A 25,700-nucleotide genomic window follows, 5' to 3' on the forward strand; every position below is an offset into this window, starting at 1 on the left:
ACACTTAGAGGTCATTATAAACTTATTAATTAGCCTAATTTCAGTACTGTTGTTCTCAGGGAATAGGAAGGCCCAAGGAAAGGGAGAAATAGTGGGGAAGGCTGGTCAGTGGAACAGTCAACACACACATTTACTAAGTTCAGCATCTTATGCAGGCTAGATTCATGGTGCACCAAAACAATGGCAATAGTAACACGAAAGATCAGTGAACACAGATCACCACAATAAAGTAATGAAAAGTATGAAATGTTGTGAGAATTACTGAACTGTGACACAGAGACTCAAAGTGAGCAATCGCTGTTGGAAAAATGACGCCAATAGACTTGCTCAGGGCAGACTTGCCGCAAATCTTCAGTTTGTAAAAAACCAAAAAACAGAACAAAAACAAAATGCAACATCTGTGAAGCCCAGTGAAGTGAAGTGCAATAAAGTAACATGTGCGGTACTCATCACTGTGTGGGGAAAAGGTACCCGCACAGCGCACGGAGCAGAACACCCCTCTAGGTTAGACACACACATCAGGTTATCATGGCTAGCACGGCGTTCACTCTTAAATCTTCACAATGGCTGTCCTCTCTCCTCATTCTAATTCCAGATCTAGGAGCAAATGACTGACCATAGCTGGACTCCTATGCAGGCTTTTTAAACAGGAGAGAGAGAATATATTAATGAGGCAAGCCCAGCATTTGGCTTTCATGGCACCATAAATAGAGAAACTAATACTGTATCAGTCTCCAGGGGACACGGCTGCTCTCACATGCTGTAAACTCAAACCTCAAAGCTGCAGAGCTGAAGACCAAATGTGGAACACAGCGAACACCTTCAAGGTACCATCTTAGCCTGAACACATGTCCAGGTAACCCACTAGGCAAACTATAAAAAGCTTTCAATTTATTCTCTAATTTTTAAAAAGCAATAAACTAGTTAAAAGCAGAATCTCATAAAAAATTCATATGAGTTCATGCTTTCAATTACAACAAAGAAAGCAAACCAAAAATACTGTCAGTCAAACCAAAAGAAGTCAGTGTTCATTTTGTTTACCTTTCTAGAGCTCTGCGAATAGTAGGATCCATAGTCAACCTAAAAACAAAGAAACCAACATTTAGCAAATACGAAAGAATTTCGTGTATTTATCAGGACAATAGTCAACAAATACTTATTAATAATGGACTTAAAAACAGAAAGTGCCTTAAAAGGGGACACAAAGAAAAACAGAGGAAATATGATGGACTACAGGAAAGATGTCTGCAGAAAATGCTTAGATAAACTGTGCAATCAAGAAGAGCTCCAAAGTATACGCACCCAATCAATGGCATCAATAATCCAAAAAGAATTTTTAAAGATGAAGTTGGGCAAAATGCACAAAAAAAGTATGACCCTGAACTTAAAATGAGTATGCCCATGAGACATAACTTTGACAGTGATAAGATAATGCAAAAGTTCCTCTATGTGAAAACACTGGCATAGTGGAACATTTTCCCATACCATTTTCCTTCACAGCTATTATGAGAAATCCATTTTCTCTCTTAAACTTTATTACTCCAAATATTGTTTACCAAGAACCAGAATAACAAGGCATGTAAAGGCCCAAAGCCTGATTATGCAAAAGATGGCATGACTCCTATATTATTATTACAAACTCAAAAGAGAAAACTAAGGATCCACTCTGAATACAGGTACTCCAAAATGAAGGTTACTATTGACTTTCTGCTTTTACAAAATGCTAACTTTATTCCATCAAGGGAAAAAAAATGATCTTAGCTCATTTCCTATTAGGATATGGTAATGTGTAAGATGAAAATTATTCTAACAAAAATCAAAGGTTATATACACAGAACGCAAAGAAAGGAACATTCTGCTTTGGACCTTTAGCTCTAATGACACTTGTATTAGTTAATTCAACCCTATAAAAACCGATATCACAAAGATCATTTAATCTGTCAGCTTTTAAAAATCCACTATCAAATCATAAAGACTCAAATCTGAAATTTTAAGTTTCTATCTAAGGTTCCATTTAAGGAAAATAAAATTAACATTCCTAAAACATTATCCTCAGCCGTATTTTTATATTTCATCTTTACAACTTCTAAAATGTTAATAACATTTTATAATTATAAAAGCAATTTATATTCACTGTAGAAAACAGGCAAAAGGCAGAAAATAAAAACAAACCATGACTGCACCACTTAGAAGGAAACTAACATCTTCTGTTTTTCCTTGATGCTCCCTTTCAACATACAAAGTCACACACATGGAATTTAAACAAGATTTAGGATTATACTGTATATACAGTATGTCTTACCTTTTCCCCTTAGCAACGAATCATTTATATTTATATAAAATAGTCTTTAAAAACCATCCTGGGGACTTCCCTAGTGGTCCAGGTTGTTAAGACTCTGTGCTCCCACACAATAGGGTACAGGTTAGCTCCCTGGTCAGGAACTAAGGTTCCACATGCCAGTTGGCTAAAACACACACACACACACACACACACACACACACACAGTCTTAACAGATTGTGCATTTGAATATTCATATTCACAAACTTTGTTCAAATATTTTCTGATATTTATTAAATCATCTTTTTTATTTTTGTCTAGTACATCTAACAGTACATCTAATACTGCAACAATACCCTTGCATAAAAATCTTGACATTACATTGGCTAATTTTTGCAAGTGAAATTCACAAAAATAGAATTTCTGAAGAAAAGGCATAAACTTTTTCCATGGCATTTGTCTATAATTTGTGCACCAAAAAGATAAAAATCTATAGATTGCCCACCAAAAGGACAATGAGCAACTCAGTTCCTATTTCTAAAAATGTTCACAGATAAACCCTAACACTTTATAAAAGTTTTATTTAATAGCAGAAATAATATCTGCTTTTAATTTTAGTTATTTCTTCTTATCACTGCTTCTAAGTAATTTTTTAAGTTTACGGTAGTTCTCCAGTTATTATTTTTGACTATTTTTAGCTTAGGAAATTTGTGGTTTTCTTATTGATTTGTAAGAGCTCCTCAGACAATAGAGGTATTAATCATTTGTGTAGCACAATTATATACACATTTTCATTTGCCTTCCCAGCTCATTTTTTGCATTTAGGTTTGACTTATAATGGTTTTTGATGCACAGAAATTGAAATTTTATGTCACCAAACATACCAATCATTTTTTGGTGGTTTCTTCCATGGTTTCTATGCTTAGAAAGTTCCCCACTTTCAAAGTTTCAATTTTAATGAAATAACTACTTACATTTTCTTTTACTTCTCCTCCAACTCTGCTATCACCTTTTACCCTTGGTTCCTTTTTTTTTTTCCAACCTGTGTAGAATTTATTGTAGGGATGGCATGAAGCAAGTACTTCTGTGATTTCTGATGACCCCCTCTCTCAGCCCTTTCCCCCAACACCAGAGTAAAAACCACTCATTCCTTGCCAGTTCACTTGTACAAGATTCACTGTGAGAGTAGCTGCTTTGAGGTACAGTTTGAGCTGTAATGTTCAGAATAAGCGTTTTTTACCCTGAATCTTATTTTTCCTTAAAAGTAAAAAGAGAAAACACTATCTATCTTACAGTTCTGTTGTAAGTATTAGGCTAGAAAATTTACAGAAAGCACTTACTTCAGTGTAACACAGACACGTGCTCAACAAGTCAGTGGATGAACATCAGATTCAGGGCTATTTCTCTTCCTCTGATTTATCTGTCACTTCTTGGTCTCACAGTGTGAATTTGAAATAGCACACAGTATTTGATAGAAGTATCTCCAACCTCTTTTCCTACATTTTCTTGCCTATCCTCACCTGTTTTTCCTCTACATAGACCCAACCCACTTCTCATTTCACTTACTCTTAGGATGCTCTTTTCTTCCCATAATTCATTCTCATTCTCTCTCTCTCTTTGATATGCCGTACTGTGACACAAAGAACAAAACTTTCCAAAAAATGTTTAAAAGCCATGTTGAGGACAAATATCCTTGTTTATTAACTGATTAACATATTAAAATTCTAGCTGTTGTTCAGTCACTCAGTCGAATCAAACTCTTTGTGACTCCATAGACTGCAGCACAGGAAGCCAGGCTTCTCTGTCCTTCACCATCTCCCAGAGCTTGCTCAAACGCATATCCACTGAGTTGGTGATGCCATCCAACCACCTCATCCTCTGTTGTCCCCTTCTCCTCTTGCCTTCAATCTTTCCCAGCATCAGAGTTTTTTCCAATGGGATGGCTCTTCACATCAGGTGGCCAAAGTATTGGAGCTTCTTCAGCTTTGGTATCAGTCCTTCCAATGAATATTCAGGACTGATTTTCTTTACGATTGACTGGTTTGATCTCCTTGCTGTCCAAGAGACTCTCGGGAGTCTTCTCCAGTACCACAGTTCAAAAGCATCAACCTTTTAATAACAAAAGCACTCAGCCTTTGTTATTAAAATTCTAGGCACTCAGCCTTTTTAATTAAAATTATAGGGTCTCATATGATGAGTTGGATGTTGGCAATGGAATTAAAATAGGCAGTTCTTATGATACTGAAGAAGCATCCTCCTATCCTTTTGAGGCTGAATATTTTCATTTTCATCCCACAGAGAAAACTGAATTTTAAAGAGGTAACATGAGTTGCCCAAAGTCATAGCGGGGCTTGAATGTACACCCAAGTTGTCTGGTTTCAATACCTTTTAATTTTCCACTGCAACCATCCTATGACTCCATAAAGCAGTCAATCTGCAACTCAGCAATGTCTTCTGTCCTAAATTTAGACATATAAATTCATTTAGACCTTATGAAACAGCTTCTTTAAAAAGTAATGCAATAAATGATAGCTAATTTCTTAGCTGATATGGTACATATAAAAAATGGAATTTTACTCAGCCATTAAAAGGAACAAAAGAGGGTCATCTGTAGAGATGCTGATCTGCCTAAAGACTGTGATAAAGAGTGAAGTAAGTCAGAAAGAGGAAAACAAATATTATATATTAATGCGTATATGTGGAATCTAGTAAAGTGGTACAGATGAACCCATTTGCAGAGCAGGAAGAGAGACACAGATGTAGAGAACGAGGTGTAGACACTGTGGGGGGATGGATTGGGAGATTAGATTGACATTTATACACTACCATATGTAAAACAGTTAGTGGGAACCTCCTGTATAGTTCAAGGAGCTCAGCTGAGTGCTCTGTGGTGACCTACATGGGTGGGATGGTGGGGGAGGTCCAAGAGGGAGGAGATACATATAGCTGATTCCAATCACTTTATGGCAAATAAATGGGGAAACAATGGAAACAGTGACAGATTATTTTCTTGGGCTCCAAAATCAGTGTAGATGGTGACTGCAGCCATGAAATTAAGACGCTTGCTCCTTGGAAGAAAAGCTATGACAAACCTAAACAGCATATTAAAGAGCAGAGACATTACTTTGCCAACAAAGGTGCGCATAATCAAAGCTATGGTTTTTCTGATAGTCATATATGGATGTGAGAGTTGGACTATAAAGAAAGCTGAGCACCAAAGAATTGATGCTTTTGAACTGTGGTGTTGGAGAAGACTCTTGAGAGTCCCTTGGACTACAAGAAGATCCAACCATTCTGTCCTAAAGGACATCAATCCTGAATATTCATTGGAAGGACTGATGCTGAAGCTGAGGCTCCAATATTTTGGCCACCTGATGCAAAGAGCCGACTCATCTGAAAAGACCCTGATGCTGAGAAAGATTGAAGGCAGGAGGAGAAGGGGACAACAGAGGACAAGATTGTTGGATGGCATCACCGACTCAATGGACAAGAGTTTGAGCAAGTTCCGGGAGTTAATGAAGGACAGGGAACCCTGGCATGCTGCAGTCCACGGGGTAGCAAAGAGTCAGACGCGACTGTGTGACTGAACAACAACAGCTGATTCACTTCACTGAAGCTGTAAAGCAATACTGTAAACTATGCTTAAAAAAAAATTAAAAAAAAAAAAACATAGTTCAGAAAAAAAAAAAAGCAGGGAAAATGTTGATACCTGTAGAATCCAGGAAATGAACAAATGGGGGTTATTTATACTTGTATATTTGAAAATATCTTCAAAAATTGGGCTTCCCTGGTGGCTCAGATGGTAAAGGATCTGCCTGTAATGCAGCAGAAATCCCTGCATCAGAATGATCCCCTGGAGAAGGGCACAGCAACCCACTCCAGTATTCTTGCCTGGAGAATCCGATGAACAGATGAGCCTGTCAAGAAACAGTTCATGGGGTCGCAAAGAGTCGGACACAACTAAGCAATAACACTTTCACTATCACCTTCAAAAAAGATTTGTTTCCAAAAATGTAGATCATTCATTATTATTTGAAGAAATATTTCAAGACTCACTGATTTTGTATTGGAAAGAGAATTTAGTAGGAGATACAGAGACATGGCTGAGAAGCCTTCCTGACCATCAGTTGGCAGAGAGAACAAAGAACTTCCGTAACTTTTGTCCACTGAGAGCAAAAACACTGGAGGTAAAAAAGGATAGGACTTTAAAGCAAAATAGAAACCCTTGTAAACAGAGAGTTGGGAGTTAGCAGAGGAGATGGAAATGGTGATTAAAAAAAAGGAGGGTAGAAGGAACACATCAGAGTAGAATAGCCTCTCTTTTCCCTTGGGCACCCATTATGGTTGAAAGTGCCCAACAGACTAAAAGCTAAATTTGAATAAGATTCGGCTCATATGCTTTCCTTCTCATAGCTACCACCCAAGTTCTGATCCAAGTTCTTCCCTTCCTTCTGACTCGCTGCATTTCGGAAAGGCAAGTTTTCCTTCTATTGGCCTGATTCCAAATAAATACACTTCTTTCTGTGCTGCTCTAGGATAATTTAACTAGCAATTATTGAAAAATTGCCATTTACAGACCTAAAAACTATGGATAAAAGAAAGTTGCAGCTTTTAAAAACTTCAAATAAATCTGACTCTTGTGCTTTCTAGAAGGTAATTATCCAGACCATACTCTTTCTCTGGGTAGTTCTGCCCCCTCCTGGGAGAGCTCCTTCGTCAGCCATACTCCTTCCTTCTCCCTAACAGGAACCCTGGATGCTGCCCTTCTCAAACCTGTTTGTATTCTAAAACGTATTACTCCTACCATTTGATCCCTTTCCCCCCAGAGGAAGCCTGAGAATCTTGTTAAGACATCATCTGAATGACAAATAGCCAAGACATGGAAGCAACCTAAACGTCCTGACAGAGAAATGGATAAAGAAGACGTGGTACACATATACAATGGAATGGTACTCAGTCATGAGAAATAATGAAATAATGCCAATCGCAGCTACGTAGATGGACCTAGAGTTTTCATACTAAGAGAAGTAAGTCAGAAAGAGAAAGACAAATACCATAAGATGTCACTTAGATGTGGAATTTAAAATATAATACAAATGAACTTTACGAAACAGAGAAACACTCCCAGACTTAACAGACTTGTGGTTACTGGGTAAAAGGGTGGAGAGAAAGGATATATAGATGGGGGATTTGGGATTGACATGCACACACTGCTATATTTAAAGTAGATAACCACATGTGCATGTATGCACTTCCACTTACCACATCACTCTGCTTGACTCCCCAAATTGTAAGTAATTATTTTATATTGTTAGGTTAATCATGTCCCCATTATGGCTTGCAATTGTAACTATCTTTTATTTTTTGTCTGGCTAGTGATTATGAAAGCTGATAGATATCTTTCACTATTGTGATTATGTAACTATTACTCATTTAATACCATTGTATGGGCTTCCCTCATAGCTCAGTCAGTAAAGAATCCACCTGCAGTTCAGGAGACCCCGGTACAATTCCTAAGTCGGGAAGATCCCCTAGAGAAGGAAATGGCAATCCACTCCAGTATTCTTGCCTGGAAAATCCCATGCACAGTGCAGCCTAGCAGGCTACAGTCATGGGGTCGCAAAAGTCAGACACGGCTTAGCAACTAAACCACCACCACCACCACCAATACCATTGTATCATGATTGGTCAATAGAAAAATAATAGAATTCTATATCATCAAAACTACCATTTAATTGAAAAACTCGTAATCACTTTTTAAAATCAAGATGCATATCAAAATTATCTTGGAACTTTTTAAAAAATACAAATGTCCAGGTATTGCCTTTTTTTTTTTTTTTTGCCAGAGCTCCAGATATGTTTCTAAATGAGCAGCCTTGTTTAAAAAACTGCGCTATATGAGGATCTTTTACTTTTATCTAGTTTGTTTCACTTTTTCTATTTCATATTCAGTGCTCCCATTTCTGGAGAGGGAAATGACAACACACTCCAGTATTCTTACCTAGAGAATCCCATGGACAGAGAAGCTTGGTGGGATGCTGTCCATGGGGTCGCACAGAGTCGGACATGACTGAAGTGGCTTAGTATGTATGCATGCATTGGAGACGGACATGGCAAGCCACTCCAGTGTTCTTGCCTGGAGAATCCCAGGGCCAGGGGAGCCTGGTGGGCTGCCATCTATGGGGTCGCACAGAGTCGGACACGACTGAAGCAACTTAGCAGCAGCAGCAGCTCCCATTTCATTTAGTTTATGTTTTCCAATTTCTCCATCTCTCCTTTCCTTTTTAATGTTCTTTCTCAAGCCTTAATCAAGCATGGTAGCAAAGTTTTGTATACATATATATATAATATATATATTTTACATCCAGGAGATGGTGAAGGACAGGGAAGCCTGGTGTGCTGCAGTCTATGGGGTTGCAAAGAGTTGGACATGACTGAGTGACTGAACAACAAAATATACTCTAGAAAACTTATAAATTTTTGCCCAACTAAAAAATTTATGACATTTTGATTCTCTTGTTTGACTTAGTATAAATAAAATTCTAGATTTCTAATTTAAAAAGTAGATATGCAACAAACAACAACTTTACTGTACAGAACAAGGAACTATAGTGAATATCTTATAATAACCTACAATGGAAAATAATTTCAAAAATAATACATGTGTATATGTATAACTGAATCACACAGAAAAAGAATTCTTTTTGAAATTTAGAAATGTTTATCTTTTTGACAGTTTTCTTAAATGTCCTGTGGACATCTGACAACATATGAGATACAAAATTTTAAATATATGTGTGTAGGATATAAGATTAATATAATTATAAATCTATTATATTTAAATTATTAATGACATCATTCAAGATGCCCCTAATTTTTTCTGCAATTGATAAAATATCCTCAGAGAAATGTTAATATGTCTCACTATGATTATATATTGTGTACTTTTCCCTTATATTTGTTCTGATTTTTGCTTTACGTGTCTCTATTTCTTTGTTGTTTGGTGTCTAATGGTCGACGATGTCTATATTCTTTGTGAATTGCACCTTTTATCATTAAAAACATTCATCTTTGTTTCATTTAAAAAGAAATAAATTTAATCTAAAAATGGCATAAAAATTAAATAGATAATCAACAAGGACCTACTGTAAAAAAAAAAATTAAAATTTTAAAAAAGGTTTGACAAAACACATCCACACATACCTTTTTCAGCTTTACATCAGGGCCTCCTCCCCTCTATTAACCCAACCCCCAACCCAAGTTCCTCCTTCCCCGTTCTCATTCTGCCATACAGGTCAAACCATATGCTGTGAGGGAAAGTGATATGTTTAAATAGAATTAGAATAAATTAAAAAGAATTACATTAATTAGAATTCAATTTAGTAGAACAGAATGTAAATAGGAAATATCCCTCTGCTAGTCTCTTCTCATAGCCCAAACCATGTTTCCACAGTTCTACAGAGAAACAAAAATGCTTAATTCTTCATCTTTGTCTTGACATTAATAAAAATGAGAAGCACAATTACGTGTCCAGGGATTCTGCATTACATATATACATATTTAACTTCTTAAACTTGCATGTTTTTTTCTAGTTACTTTTTAAATTGAAATATAGTTGCTTTACAATGTTGAGTTAGTTTCAGGCGTACAGCAAAGTATTTCAGTTACATACATATATTTTTTCAAATTCTCTTCCTGTATGGGTTATTATAAAATGTTGAGTCTAGCTTCCTGCACTACAGTAGGTCCTTGTTGTTTATCTATTTTATATATAGCAGTGTGTGTGTATAATATGTTACTCCCAACTTCCTAATGTATCCCTCCCTCCCATCTTGTGCTACAGTGGTGAGCACAGCTGCCTCTCACAGTTTATACTGAGCCCATAAAAAAGTCTTGTGAGAAAGGAAGATAGACATTATCACTGTTATTTTGTAAGAGGAGAGTGATGAGCAAAGAAATAAGTGAAATAACCAGAGCTGAGTTTGGGTAAACTCTGGGAGTTGATGACGGACAGGGAGGCCTGGCGGGCTGCGGTTCATGGGGTTGCAAAGACTTGGACACGACTGTGCGACTGAACTGAACTGAATACGCTTAATGAGTGGCTGTAATAGAACTGGAACTTGGGACTTCTGTTGTTGAATCCAAAATCATTCCTATTTCCTGAAACTGACCTTCAGTCTCTAGAACCACAATTACTGAACTTTTACAATTACTATTAGAGGCAACATGGTTCATTTTTCAGCAATTACTCTCCAGCAGTACTATTCTGAAGTCCATGATAATTATTTTGAGACTGTCCTACACCATTCTCGTTTCTTCCTTGACTGAATAATCTCTTAAGATAACAAGTAGGAAAACACAGGTCAAATCACGTCTGAGTTCACAAAAGCAGGATTGTGTGTACATGTGCTCAGTCATGTCTGACTCTGCGATCCCATGGGCTATAGCCAGCCAGGGTCCTCTATTCATGGGATTTCCCAGGCAAGAATACTGGACTGGGTTGCCATTTCCTACTCAAAGGGATCTCTCCGACCCAGGGATAGAACTCCAGTCTCCTGAGTCTCTTGCCTTGGCAGGCAAATTCTTTACCACTGTGCCACCGGGGAAGCCCCAAAAGAAGAACTGGAGTTTATTACATAGGTATAAACATTAGGTTAAAAAAAAGGTTCAATATCAATTACAATAACTATGTATAATTTTATGAATGGTTTCTTTTAAATAAGAACCCTATTTCCAAGGAGATCTTGAATTTGAGATTTTTCCATATCTGATACATTCCTTATGTATATGTCCAGTTAGTCAATGTCTATAATAATAAATATTTATTCTATTCATGATTCAATATGCATATCCATCTTTATAGTTAGTTGTATTTTATCATCAATATAAAATAATAAATTAGTTCTCATATAGTGTTTACTATGTGTCAGGTACTATTGTAAAGGGTTCAAAAATATTACCTCATTTGGTCCTCACCTAACACAATGAGGTAGGTATTCTATTACCTCCTTTTATATACATGGAAACTGAGACACAGAGAGAGTGAGTAACTTGCCCAAACTTTGACAGTAAATAAAGAAGCTTAGATTTGAACTCAAGTGCTATAGCTACATCAGAAGTTCAGTCACACAGTTGTGTCTGAATCTCTGAAACTCCATGGACTGCAGCACACCAGGCTTCCCTATCATCAACCCCCAGAGCTTGCTCAAACTCATGTCCACTGAATCGGTGATGCTATCCAACCATCTCATCCTCTGTTGTCCCCTTCTCTTCCTGCCTTCAATCTTTCCCAGCATCAGGGTCTTTTCAAATGAGTCAGTTCTTCATATCAGATGGCCAAAGTATTGGAGTTTCAGCTTCAGCATCAGTCCTTCCAATGAATATTCAGGACTGATTTCCTTTAGGATGGACCGGTTGGATCTCCTTGCAGTCCAAGGGACCCTCAAGAGTCTTCTCCCCCACCACAGTTCTAAGCATCAATTATTTGGTGCTCAGCTTTCTTTATAGTCCAACTCTCACATCCATACATGACTAAAGGAAAAACCACAGCTTTGACTAGATGGACCTTCGTTAGCAATGTAATGTCTCTGCTTTACCTATGCTGTCTGGGTTGGTCATAGCTTTTTTTTCCAAGGAGCAAGCATCCTTTAACTTCATGGCTGCAGTCACCATCTGAAGTGATTTGTGGAGCCCAAAATTATAAAGTCTGTCAGTGTTTCCATTGTTTCCCCATCTATTTGCCATGATGTGATGGGACCAGATGCCATGATAGTGTTTTGAATGTTGAGTTTTAAGCCAGCTTTTTCACTCTCCTCTTTGGCTTTCATCAAGAGGCTCTTTAGCTCCTCTTCACTTTCTGCCATAAGGGTGGTATCATCTGCATATCTGAGGTTATTGATATTTCTCCTGGCAATCTTGATTCCAGCTTGTGCTTCATCCAGTCTGGCAATTCTCATGATGTACTGTACATATAAGTTAAATAAGCAGGGTGACAATATACAGCCTTGTCATACTCCTTTCCCAATTCAGCTCCATAGTCCACAGAATTTCAATACTCTGTAGTTTCCAAAAGATTTTCACTTGCTACCAAGAATTAAGCATGAATTCAAAAATTTTTAATAAAAAAACAAACTGGTACTTTCTCCAATAAAAATAACTGAAACAATTGGAGAAGGCAATGGCACCCCACTTCAGCACTCTTGCCTGGAAAATCCCATGGATGGAGGAGCCTGGTGGGCTGCCAGTCCATGGGGTCGCTAAGAGTTGGACACAACTGAGCGACTTCACTTTCACTTTTCACTTTCACGCACTGGAGAAGGAAATGGCAACCCACTCCAGTGTTCTTGCCTGGAGAATCCCAGGGACGGGGGAGCCTGGTGGGCTGCCATCTCTGGGGTTGCACAGAGTCGGACATGACTGAGGCGACTTAGCAGCAGCAGCAGGGCTGTTATTTTATTTATTTTTATTGGAGAAAGTACCAGTTTCTTTTTTAAAAAATAAAGCAACATTTTTTAAAAAAAAATTAAACAACAGCTAGCCTTCTGGAGCTGGGGCTTCCCTGGTAGCTCAGCTGGTAAAGAATCCACCTTCAATGCAGGAGACCCCAGTTCGATTCCCAGGTTGGGAAGATCCACTGGAGAAGGGATAAGCTACCCACTTCAGTATTCTTGGGCTTCCCAGGTGGCTCAGCTGGTAAAGAATCCGCCTGTAATTCGAGAGACCTGGGTTTGATCCCTGGGTTGGGAAGATCCCTCGGAGGAGGGAACGGCTACCCACTCCAGTATTACGGGCTAGAGAATTCCATGTTCTGTATACTCCGTGGGGTCACAAAGAGTTGGACACGACTGAGTAACTTTCATTCACTCATTCAGCTTTCTAGAGCTAGTGGCTATTTAATATATGTTCAACACAGAACATGATTAACTCTTTAAACAATATGAGGTACTAATTATTACTGTTTCCACTTTATAGATGAAGATTCTGACACTTAGACTAAATTGCTCAGTTACACAGCTTATTGGTAGTGAAGGTGACATTCAAACCCAATTCTGACATCAGAGCCTTCCTCTTAACCATTCTACTCACCTGCCCTCAATCTACTCTACTGAAATAACACAGTTTAAATGAGAGAAAGCAATTTGGGTGAATATTTCTCCACTGCAACTGTGCAAACAAACACAATGTAACATGTTCACTTACATCCACAAATGCACCTGCCCAATATGTTCAAGCAGAGTGTCTCCTGGAATGAAACTCTCCGAAGACCTTTCGAGGAGACAGTGGTTGAAACAGTAAAAAGAAATGCTATTTCCCTTACTCATTTAGATAGTTAAAATTCTAGATTGTTTAGTCGTGAATTTGACATTTTATTTATCTTTCCTTCGAGAAATAAGCCTGTCATAAAGTTTGGAAAATACAGATCCCCAAATACATCATTTCAAATATACTTGAGTAAATAAACTGAGATGCTGAACATTCATAATATTCTTGCCTCAGAGAGCAGTGAAACAATTTGTCACTGACAAACCACCATTCCAGCCTATTTCAGGAGTCAGGTGATTTGTTGGAGGTTTGAGAAGCTTAATGTCAACCCACTTGTTGATAAAAGTTGTTGAGCTCAGACCAACCAATGTATTTGAAATGAACTACCATAAAATTCCAAGTGGCACAATTATTGTTCGCAACTTGCAGCTAGTTAAAAAACATTTCTAATGTCACCTATTCCTTTGTTTCCAAGATGATATTCAAGCAATATAATAAGTAATATAACAAAGATAAACACGGTTGCTAAGAACAGGTAATAGATTTGATCCATTCATTCAGCTAAAACTGTAGGGGCCACCTGTGTGAACTTTAGCATAGGCAAGAGCTGTTGTTTGATCACTTGGTAAGAATAACAGTGAAAGATCAAAGTCACCATAAAAAAAAGTGGGAGGGTTTACTCAGCCAAGTAGCAATCTATTACACAGTGGTGGAAAGTCCAAGATCAAGAGTAGAAAGTGAAAGTCTATTAGTCGTGTCCGACTCTTTGGAACCCCATGGACTATATCGTCCATGGAATTCTCCAGGCCAGAATACTGCAGTGGGTAGTCTTTCTCTTCTCCAGGGGATTTTCCTAACCCATAGATAAAACCCAAGTCTCCCGCATTGCAGACAGATTCTCTACCAGCTGAGCCACCAGGGAAGGTTTAAAGAGTCAGACCTAAAACACAGCCTCAGTTTTCACATCTATAATCTAATGACAATTAGGCTGCTACCCAAGGGTCGGGAGGATTAAAACAAGGTAATGGTAGTAGACTATTTATTGTTGTTATTTAGATGCTAAGTCATGTCTGACTCTTTTGTGACCCCACTCTTGAGCCCACAAGGCTCCTCTGTCCATGTGATTTCCCAGGCAAGAATACTAGAGTGGGTTGCCATTTCCTCCTTCAGGGGATCTTTCTGACCCAAGGATCAAATCCACGTCACCTGCATTGGCAGGCAGACTCCCTACCACTGAGCCACCAGGGCAGCCCCTAGACTGCTTTTTAGCACACAGTAGAAATGTTCAACTAACATCTGCTGACGTTAGTTTAGCTCTCCGTTTAGCTCTCCTGTTTCACATGCATTATAAGGAAATTAATGAGTTGAAGGTTAACTAAACCAACAGAAAATGTGCCTTAGAGTTTTAAAATTTTTTTATGGGAGAAAATCAGGACAAGGGCTATTTCTATCTAGTTCACCACTGTATCTTCAACATCTGACAAAGGGCCTGATAAATGTGTGTTCATTAAGTACACACCAAATCATTACACAAACAAATACATTAAAAGAGTTGTCTCTCTCAGCGTAAGGTATACGGGAATCCTGGCAGGGGGAAGAGAGAGGGTTTAGCATAAGAGGGAGAAGAAGGCCTAGAACTGAGGTTAAATGAATTCTATAAGGTTATTTTTCACACTGGAGCCAGCAAGACTCAATCCGATCCTTGAGGGTAGATCCTCAAATCACTGACGGTGCCCAATGCTTCAGATGGACCAAGCAACACGAATGCTTGTTCCATGGGTTTATCTGCTCATGGGAATTCAGTTCTTCAAAACAAAGCTGAATCTACAGAAGAAGCTCCCTAACAACCCCAGTCTACGACGAACCCTAAGAGGGTCTATAATGTTCTTTGGGCTTTGAAATACAACAGAGAAGCCATCATTGTAAGCAGTCTGCTCTTATGACACTGGCTGTTTGCTGCATTCTCTCCAAAAGACCAGAATGAAACTCTGCACATATTCTGTCCCTTCCAGTTTCCAAGCATTTTCTTAGCCTCTACGAAGACTATAAGGAGGAATAAGGCACAATGCTCACCCTGAAGGAGCATCCTGTATAATAAAGAATAAGACAAATACAAAAACAACAATGGAAGGCAAATGTCATGGAGAGGTACAAGGAAAGGGACCCATAAAGGAATGAAATAAATCTAGTTTAAGCAATTAAGGCTCTATGACAGTAAGATGAGCCCACAAAGATTTTGAATGGGCAAGGGCATCAGAGTTTGAGAAGACGAGAAGAGTAAAGAACAGTTAGGAACACATAGGGTGATTAAGTACTTTGGGACAACTTTGATATTTTACTGGTTTATGGGGCCAAAAACAGAGAATATCTATCATCAGAAACCTGTAACATCTAGAGCAGAGGGACAAAAGTACAACAAGACTCACAGGTTGTTCAGCAGGAAAGTGGCATGACTAAGACTATTGATTAGAAAGATTGATCTGGCAAGAGCTTGTTAGAATGGATGGAGAGGGAAAGAGACAAAGCAAGTCTGTAGTAAAGGATTAACTTTGTCAGAAAGGAAGGCTAGCCTTTGCCCTTGAACCTGGCGCAGTGGCCTCTAAGCTCTCTGAATACCTATCTGATAAGGGTGCTGGTGTTTACCATGGTGTTTGGGGCCACAGCATACACACTACAGTAACAGTGTGATTTATGGGGGGTGCCTGTGTCCACGTGCTATCAGCTTGGTCTCAGGAGGGACTGGAGAGTAAGCTAATAATGCCTGTGTGACCAACCAAGTCTAAGTGAATGAGCCTCAGTGAAAACTCCAAACAACAAGGCTTGAGTGAGTTGTGTTACAGGAGACACAAATCCTGTCTACATGACTCCACTAGGAGAGGACAATGGAAGAAGTTCTTGAAACACTTCTAGACCCTGATCTATGGGAGGGGAAAGTATATCCTTGATATAGTAGCAGCATGGATTGGAAGGTCAGCTTTTTAAATGTTTTCCATCAAACTCTACCTACCTCTTCTATGAAACTACACCCAGTAAAACACTACTTGGTCTTATATTTTTCTCTTGGCTGCCCCACATTTATCCAGGAACAATTAATATATTCACCAATCCTTTGAAATATTGAATTACCACCCAGGATTCTGTGCGGCACATCTACTCTGCTATAGGAGCGGCTATCTTCACATGTCCCATGAGGAAAAGTTTCCAGAGAAGGATGTTGGAGAGCTCCAATATTACATGGCCTCAAGGACACAAAAACAAGATGTGGATGGACCCAGGGACTGTCATACAACGTGAAGTAAGTCAGAAAGAGAAAAATAAATATCATATATTAACGCATATATATATGGGATCCAGAAAAATGGTACAGATGGACCTATTTGTAAGGCAGAAAGAGAGACACAGACAGAGAAGAAACGTATGGACACTAAGGGGAAATGAGGGTGGTGGTAGTGGGGCTGGCGGGGGCGGGGGGTGGAATGAATTGGGGGATAGGGACTGACATATATTCACTACCATGTATATGAAACAGATAACTAATGAGAACCTACCGTACTGCACAGGAAACTCTACTCAACGCTCTGTGGTGACCTAAATGGGAAGGCAATCCAAAAAAGAGGGGACATATGTATGCATATAACTGAGTCACTTTGCTGTACAGTAGAAACTAATACAAAACTGTAAAGCAACTATATTCGAATATAAAGTTTTTAAGAAGAATACAAAAACAAGAGGACCCAATATCATATCTTCCCACAGTTTCAAAGAAAGGCTTGGCAACTGTCTTAGTTCATCAGAGCTGCTCTGACAGAATACTGTGGATTGGTGGGCTTATAAACCACAGACACTTATCTCTCATACTTCTGGATGCTGGAAAGTCAAGTTCATGGCACCAGCAGACTCAGTGTCTAGTGAGGACTCAATTCCTGGTTCATGGATGGCCATCTTTTCACTATGTCCTCACATGATAGAAGGGGCAAGAGAGCTTTCTGGGGTCTCTTATATAAGGGACCTAATCACCTCCCAAGATTACCAAGTCCTAATACCATAACATTGGGCATTTGGTCTCAACATATGAATTTGCAGGGGACAGAAAAATTCAGATTACAGCAACAATTAAGAACAACAACAAAAAAATTTTAAGCCAGATTGTAAAACTGTAAAACTTGAAAGTCGCTCATCTTTTCAAAATCTCTGATATACATAGATCTAATTTGCTGAACTGTTATTATAACATTTATTCTACCTGGCCCTGTGACAAAATAATGGTGTATCACTCTATTAGGGTACCAATAAGGAAAGTAAATTGAAGACAACTGACATTATATGCCTAACATTGCTAATAGGTAAACAATTTCAAAATGATTGCTCAAGCGTTGGATATATCAAAAGCTTTCCAATTTAAATAGTATATTTAAAATTTCTCTTCAACCAAGGGATTTGCCACTTTACTGAAAATAGGTTCTCTGCTTTTTTCTTTTTTAAAAAAAGCTACATTGAGCAATGAGTCACCAGGTGATTTCCTTTCTTTATTTCTGAGTTCCACTTCAAAGATAAAAGCTACTCTTCCACCTCTGTTTTCTCATGTAATGTACCTGAGCTGCTATTCTTTGAGGTCATGAAAGAGCCAGGAGATAATTAGAACAAAAACTTATGCTTATTTGACATGAGCTTTATTATGTGGGAGTTTATGTATGTCTCAAATATTTAAGGCAATTTAAATTTCTGGAGACCAAGCTAAATGGCTAAAAATTAGCTTTTAAAACATATTCATTTCTGTTTATTTAAATAAAGGATAACTAGCATCATATTTAAAATATATGTTGGAGATAACTAGGATATTGAAATATACTGTTTTTTTTTTAATTATTGGACTCCAAAACAAATATCCTCAGATTCACTATCATCTCCAGCTAGCTGATATTGAAAAATACATAATGGTGGATTGTTGTCATGGTAACTCCTCTACAACTACACATTTTCTATGGCAACCCAGGCTCCAGGGAATACTAATGAAAACCCATAGCAACAGAGAATTAAAGAGATGATGTCTAGAAACTGAAAAGCTCATGTAACATTTATTACAAATGTTACAGGTGCCTTCGTATATTTAACAAACAATATCAGTATGCAGAGACACATTAGCTAGAAGATATAAAAGGCATAATTGAAGTATTTTCTGGAGGAAAAAAAAAACTCTAATGCCTATGGTATTTAAAGGATGCACATCAATGTACTATTAAATATGAAAACATGCAATTCATGTTTTAAAACACAGAATCATAATTTTTAATAAAAATGAAAATATTTTTTCAGTTGCAGAAGTCTCACATGCTATATAATGCAAAGTGAGCCCAAGAAGCAACTCCAGAGAACTTTCGATTTTACTCTTTTCCCAGTTCCTTGTTTTCAAGAGTTCCAGCTACATAACCTTGATCATTTAACCTTTATCAACACCTATCTCCAAACCTTAACCTTCTCTTTTTTCAGAAAGGATGTTATATTTAAAGGACATGAAAGCTTCTATGATTCCTAATCTATCATCTCCCAGCAAATGAATGTGCAATATCACTTAATCTAAGTGTCAGTTTCTTATCTGCCTCCCCCAATACTAATTTACCTACAACATATGGTAAATATACCTGAGCACTCTGGGAAAAGATTAAATGTATCATCTTAAAGAAAAAAGAACTAAAATGTTTATATTTTATTGTAAAAGGTTGGAGTTAAGTATAAAGATCAATACAAAAATCCATGCACATTACAAACTATTCTAGGTGCAATTATTTTCTAAGCACATACTATGCCACCAGCTTCCTTGGTGGCTCAGATGGTAAAGAATCAGCCTGCAATGTGGGAGACCTGGGTTCGAGCCCTGGGTCAAGAAGATCCCCTGGAGAAGGAAATGGCTACCCACTCCAGTATTCTTACCTGGAGAATCCCATGGATAGGGGAGTTGGTGGGCTACAGTCCATGGGGTCGCAAAGAGTCGGACATGACTGAGTGACGAACACTTACTTACTATGCTGCCAGTTAGTATTAGAGCAAAGGAAAGACAGACGGGAAGACCCCTACATTCATAAACCTCATGTTCTAGCAGAAAACATCAGAATATGAAGAAGTAAAGAAACATGACCAAGGATTATGAAAGTGTCACAGAGGAAATAATCAGAGCTAAGTGATCAGAAATATTTGGGGAAGAGATGAGCTAGTGTATAGTCGGTCCTCCCAAAGGAAGGAAGATGGGAGTAAGAAATGAGACTTCCAAGATGAGAAAGAGCCAGCCAGGTGGAGGAAAGAACTACGGAATAGAGGGGTCAGCCATCAGAAGACCTTGAAGTAGGAAAGTATTCAATGTGTTGACAAAATAGCACAGAGATTGTTACTGGAACACAAGTCCACGTGCCCCACCTGAGGCCAAACGATACCAAAACATCAGAGTTTGGAGCAGAGAAAGGTTTACTGACGGCCAGGCAAGGAGTCAGGTGGCTCCTACCTTAAAACCCCCAAACTGCCAAAAGCTCTCAGCAAAGCCCTTTTTTTTAGGCAAGGTGAGGGAAGGACGTGCTTAGTTCTTGCAAACTTCTTGGTGTCAGATCCTTTGTTCCTGAAGTCAGGTCACAGTCAGGTAATGATGTTCCTGTAAACCTCCATCAAACAAATGTTATTCTCTGTTCTGACAAGAAAGGGCAAGGTCCCAAGGCTCATCTTTTACCCTGTGAGGTCCAGGTCCTGGCTAAGAGGAAGCAGGTCTCAGTTGGCAGCTCCCTCAGGGCCAGGTCCCCAGCCCCTGACCAGCTGTCATTGCCGAGGGAACCAGGAGCCCAGGGCCCAACAAGACCTCAGGCTCTTCAGGCCACCAAAACATGGGGTGGGAGAGAGGCAGGTTCCACAGACTGTGACCCAGGCAGACTGCCAGTGCCGTTAGGTCACAGAGGCAGGGATGATGGAAAGGTTCACTGCCGCCTCAAGGCCTGGGCCTGGTCAGCAGGTGGTCTTGGTGAGGGCTCTGGAGGCCTGCAGGACACAGCCCCCTGCCTGTTCCGTGGGCCCCCCAGCTCATCCACCAATCCAAGAGGGCCCGAGAGAAGGCCAGGATTCACCTCTTACCTTACTCTCCACCTCATAACAGCCATTCCACCAACCACTGGCTGAACAGGTACTTAACTAATGGTTGCTCATTGACAGTTGGTGGCTTGGGGGAGGGGCCCACTGCAATACCAACCAATGGCTGAGCAGGACCACTGACAGTCCTGTTGCCAGGTAACAGGGGGGAGGGGGAGGGACTGGCACACAGAAAGGGCTGCATGTTAAGGGTTGTACAGGGCAGCACTCTATTACAAGGTCAGTGGGACTGCAGAGCACAGAATGGGGCTAGAATAAAACTATGATAAGACATATTTCTTTTATTGGCCATGTTGCCAGGCATGTGGGATCTTAGTTACTGGACCAGGGATCAAAGCTGTGCCCCCTGCAGTCAAAGTGTGGAATCCTAACCAGTGGACCTACAGGGAAGTCCCAAGACTAACTTTATTTTATCTTTGTGTGTTTAGTTATGGTAAAGCTATAGAAAACTAAAATTTGCATTTCAAAACTGTTAATATGAACTAAGGGATAACACCTAGGTGCCCAGTTATTATCAAATGCTTCGGAATCTAGCATCGGCCATGAATCTAACTCCAGACATAAAGATAGAGCAGATCCTTGAAGAGGGTCAAGCCAACCTTTTGCAATGCTCATCTTCCCCAAAACCAGTTCCCCACCACCAACTGCATCCACCACAAACTCCGTATCTGCCAAACTAGACATTAAGCACAAATAAGATAAGCTTTCTTTTTAAAAACACCATTTAAACTTAGTGTTGTATTACCTTGTAATTCATATACTATACATTCATTTAGATGAAAGCCAAATTGTTCCCTTAGCCAGCAAGATGCTAGCCCTTCAATTATGTTTTCAATTCTTCCTGGTTTATGTATAAAACAACACTTAAATATAGTATTTAAAATTCTATATCACAGTTCAGTAGAGTCCAAGAGTTCAAAACATTTGCTTTTTAAAAATCTTGACTATTAACAAAAGGGAAATAAAAATCAGAAAAGCATAATGTTCAAGACAGTAAATTCTAGTTTAAGACTATGCAATATTGCTTTGATAGTTTTAACTATGTAAAATCAAAGCTCTGGGAATTGTTAATAGTTTATTTTGAGGTGACTATCTCTAATATTTCCAGACAGAATACTGTTCATGGATTCTACACTGGGCCCAAATTTTTTAAATTCTAATAAAAGCATGTTTGGAAGTTTCATATTATTCACATTGGGTTAGTAATAACCACAAAAAATAAAATGGGATTTCTACCTAGATTAAATCAAGTTGTAAAGGATATGCAAAACAATGCAGTCATTCCAAACATGGTCATGTCTTGTTGCTTTAAATTTTGCCTGGCCAATCCAGCGAAACTGAGCAAAGAAAAAGGAGTTGAGCTTGGATGGGGATGAGTTAAGATGTTTGATTTTTTGGATGATATTTATAAACACACAACATAGTAAAAAGAATCATTGGCAGGCCACTATTCTAAAAATCCATACCACCTGAAGTGTTCAGATCTAATTCTATTTTTTCTCTAACTTTCAAATGTTCATTTTCTCTTCAGTTGAAATGTCTATGCTTTCCACTGGATGGAAACTATTATTTTTGCCTAACAAGTTTTCCCGATGTTTCCTGCCTCAGGGTCAAATACAAAGGAGAACACAATTTAACATAAGATAAGCAAAGCAATAGGACAGGAGTCTCATTAAATTTGAATAAACTCTAGCACTTGAATCTACAAAAGATATAGATCTCAATTATAATCTGCACTGAGTTCAGTTATAACTACTTGAACGGGGGAGTGGTTAGCCACAATTTTTTCACTCATTCTGTCTAATAAGCTATAAAAAGGTTTACAACTACAGAACAATTTAGAATCTTTGAAATTAATTTGGAAATTCTTCACCCACTGTTTCTGTTTGGGTTTTGCTTAGTTGGAGTGAAATTTATGAAGGCACATGACAATTCAACAGGAAGAGGGAAGTAGAACAAGACTGTCAGACAAGTATTCCAAAATTCTTCCATAAACCAACTTTACAATTTATACCCTTGAGTAGATAAATCACTCAGTAAGAAACTGGATTATTTGAATAGTCAACGAAGTTTTGTCATAATCTTGGGAGCTCGGGCATTTCTAACACCTTATTAACCCAGGGCTACATGTCAGGCACATTACCCCAATTCCCCACTCTACCTCACATCTCCAGGTAGTCTTGGTGGTAAGACCTCTCATGACTCAAAGTGGTGGTTACACCCAAATACTGTCTACTTATGTGTAGGGTGGTCTTTCGGAGACTTCCTCAGATTCTACATCTGCTTTCCTTGTAATATGAACAGACTACAATAACTGGATATATCACAGCATAAATCACATGAGAGCAGTTAGTGAAACTGTGATAGAGTCTGTCATACAGAGTGAAGTCAGTCAGAAAGAGGAAAGCAAATACCATATATTAATGCATACGTACGTAATCTGGAAAAATGGTACGACTGAACCTATCTGCAGAGCAGGAATAGAGAGGCAGACATAGAGAACAGACAGGTGGACACGTGGGTGAGGGGAGGTTGGGATGAACTGGGCGAGTAGCACTGACATACACACACCACCATCTGTGAAACAGCGCTGGTGGGAAGCTGCTTCGTAGCACAGGGAGCTCAGCTTGGTGCTCTGTGATGATCTCGAAGCGGGGGATGGCGGGTCGGGGTGGTGGGAGGGAGGCTCTAGAGAGAGGGGATATATGCATACATATAGCTGATTCACTTTGTTCTACAGCAGAAACTAATACAACATTTTAAGGCAATTATTGTATTGTTGTCCAGTCACCCAGTGGTGAACATCTCTTTGTAACCCCATGGACTGCAGCATGCCAAGTTTCCCTGTCCCCCACTATCTCCCGGAGTTTGCGCAAGCTCTTGTCCATTGCATCGGTGATGCCATCCAGCCATCTCATCCTCTGATGCCCTCTTCTCCTTCTGCCCTCAATATTTCCCAGCATCAGGGACTTTTCCAATGAGTCAACTGTTGGCATCAAGTGACCAAAATACTGGAGCTTCAACTTCAGCATCAGTCCTTCCAATGAGTATTCAGGACTGATTTCCTTTAAGACTGATTGGTTTGATCTCCTTGCTGTCCAAGGGACTCTCAGGAGTCTTCTCCAGCACCACAGTTGGAAGGCATCAATTCTTTTGGCACTCTGCCTTCTTTACGGTCCAACTCTCACAACCGTTATGTGACCACTGGGAAGACCAGAGCCTTGACTATACAGACCTCTGTTGGTACCGATGTCTCTGCTTTTCAACACACTGTCTAGGTTTGTCCTAGCTTTCCTGCCAAGAAGCAACTGCCTTCTGATTAATCACCAGCCGCAGTGATTTTAGAGCCCAAGAAGAAGAAATCCACCTTTTCTGCTTCTATTTGGCATAAAGTAATGGGACCAGCGGAGAAGGCAATGGCACCCCACTCCAGTACTCTTGCCTGGAAAATACCACGGACGGAGGAGCCTGGTGGGCTACAGTCCATGGGGTCGTGAAGAGTAGGACACGACTGAGCGACTTCACTTTCACTTTCCACTTTCATGCACTGGAGAAGGAAATGGCAACCCACTCCAGTGTTCTTGCCTGGTAAATCCCAGGGATGAGAGTCTGGTGGGCTGCCGTCTATGGGGTCACAAAGAGTCAGACACAACTGACGTGACTTAGCAGTAGCAGCATGCCCAAAATAGCACACAAAAAGCCTATGTAAGCCAAAAATAACCTATTTAAGCCAAAGTGACAAATTAATAGTACTTTAAAAAAATTATAATACACAGAGAGCCTTTTCTTCTCACCTCACATTATAAAATAAGTGAAAGCCTTAGAATTATGGCAGAAGCAGAAATGGAAAGAGGCCACAGATGTTTACAACCAAAACAGCTATTCTGACTTTAACCCATGTAATTAATTGCAAGTCTCTTAAGAAAATATTTGACACTCATTTAAGAAATTCATATTCCTAGGAAAATATCTTAAGTTTAAATACCTGCTATGCATCTAAGATAAATGAGAAGTAACTCAATCCGTTGTTCAGAGATTATGTTGACACATTACGGTAAGAAGATATATAAATAAAAAATTAGAATTGTGTTCATTAAAGGTCTTTGGTTCTCTAGAAACTTAGATCATTATAGAATATAGTTAAATGTTGCTTTTAGAATAAAACACAAATTTCATGTCTATATCCATGAAGAAATTTGGGTTTAATTCCTTCAAAATCCTTTCAAACTTTTTTTAACCTTTGTTTATACAGTCAAAGTTTGAACTGGTAGAGAACACAAATGTCATTTCGTTAATCAAGAAGTAGTGACCCAAAGACACACGCGTTAACCAAGATCATACAACTTATTAGTCATTCAGTATACTGGAAACTTCACTTTCATGCACTGGAGAAGGAAATGGCAACCCACTCCAGTGTTCTTGCCCGGAAAATCCCAGCGACAGGGGAGGCTGATGGGCTGCCGTCTATGGGGTCACACAGAGTCGGACACGACTGAAGCGACTTAGCAGCAGCAGCATACTGGAAACTAGGCCTGTCTCCTAAACCCCAGCGCAACTCTGCTGTTGACGGTATTCTACTTCCTCCTTTTTGTTAGATGGCTAGACTTTACCTAAAGTACCTCTGTTTTACAGGACAAAATACCAATGGTTTGTTCTAATGAGGCAGACGGTCATGGTGACACCTTCACCCCAAGAGAGCCTGAGTTGGTAAGAAGTGGCCCAGAGAGAACACATAACACAGGATACAGAAAGGATCACGTGCTCAGCTCAAGAACAGGCCAGCAGGACAGCTCCAGGCCTGCACAGAATGTCCTGTTTGCTGTACAGGAGACAAGAAAGAATCAAGCCTATTTAATTGACAAGAGCAGACAAGACTTCAGCCTGCTCGCTAAAGAAACAAACAACAAAAAAGGGTCACTGTGGTATTTAGAGGCTGGAGTTAACTCTCAGATGAAATAGGACTCCTGTTATAAAAAGATTTTGGCAACCTCTGTAAGGAGCAAGAGAAACAAAGCCAATGGTAACAAGTTAAATTTG

At 39.2% G+C, this 25,700-nt stretch overlaps 1 protein-coding gene across 3 annotated transcripts in view; it reads right to left on the reverse strand.

Annotated features, from left to right (window-relative positions):
* ANK3 (ankyrin 3) overlaps positions 1-25,700 on the reverse strand; it is a 749,833-nt gene that overhangs the window by 626,640 nt on the left and 97,493 nt on the right. For all 3 annotated transcript variants that reach the window (XM_024986627.1, XM_059882494.1, XM_059882492.1), the window contains exon 2: positions 1,042-1,080. In XM_024986627.1, the coding sequence (XP_024842395.1) occupies positions 1,042-1,080 (39 nt within the window). The remainder of the gene's footprint in view (positions 1-1,041; positions 1,081-25,700) is intronic.

Source organism: Bos taurus, chromosome 28 (genome assembly GCF_002263795.3).
Source record: "Bos taurus isolate L1 Dominette 01449 registration number 42190680 breed Hereford chromosome 28, ARS-UCD2.0, whole genome shotgun sequence".
In the NCBI taxonomy this organism is placed as follows: Eukaryota; Metazoa; Chordata; class Mammalia; order Artiodactyla; family Bovidae; genus Bos; species Bos taurus.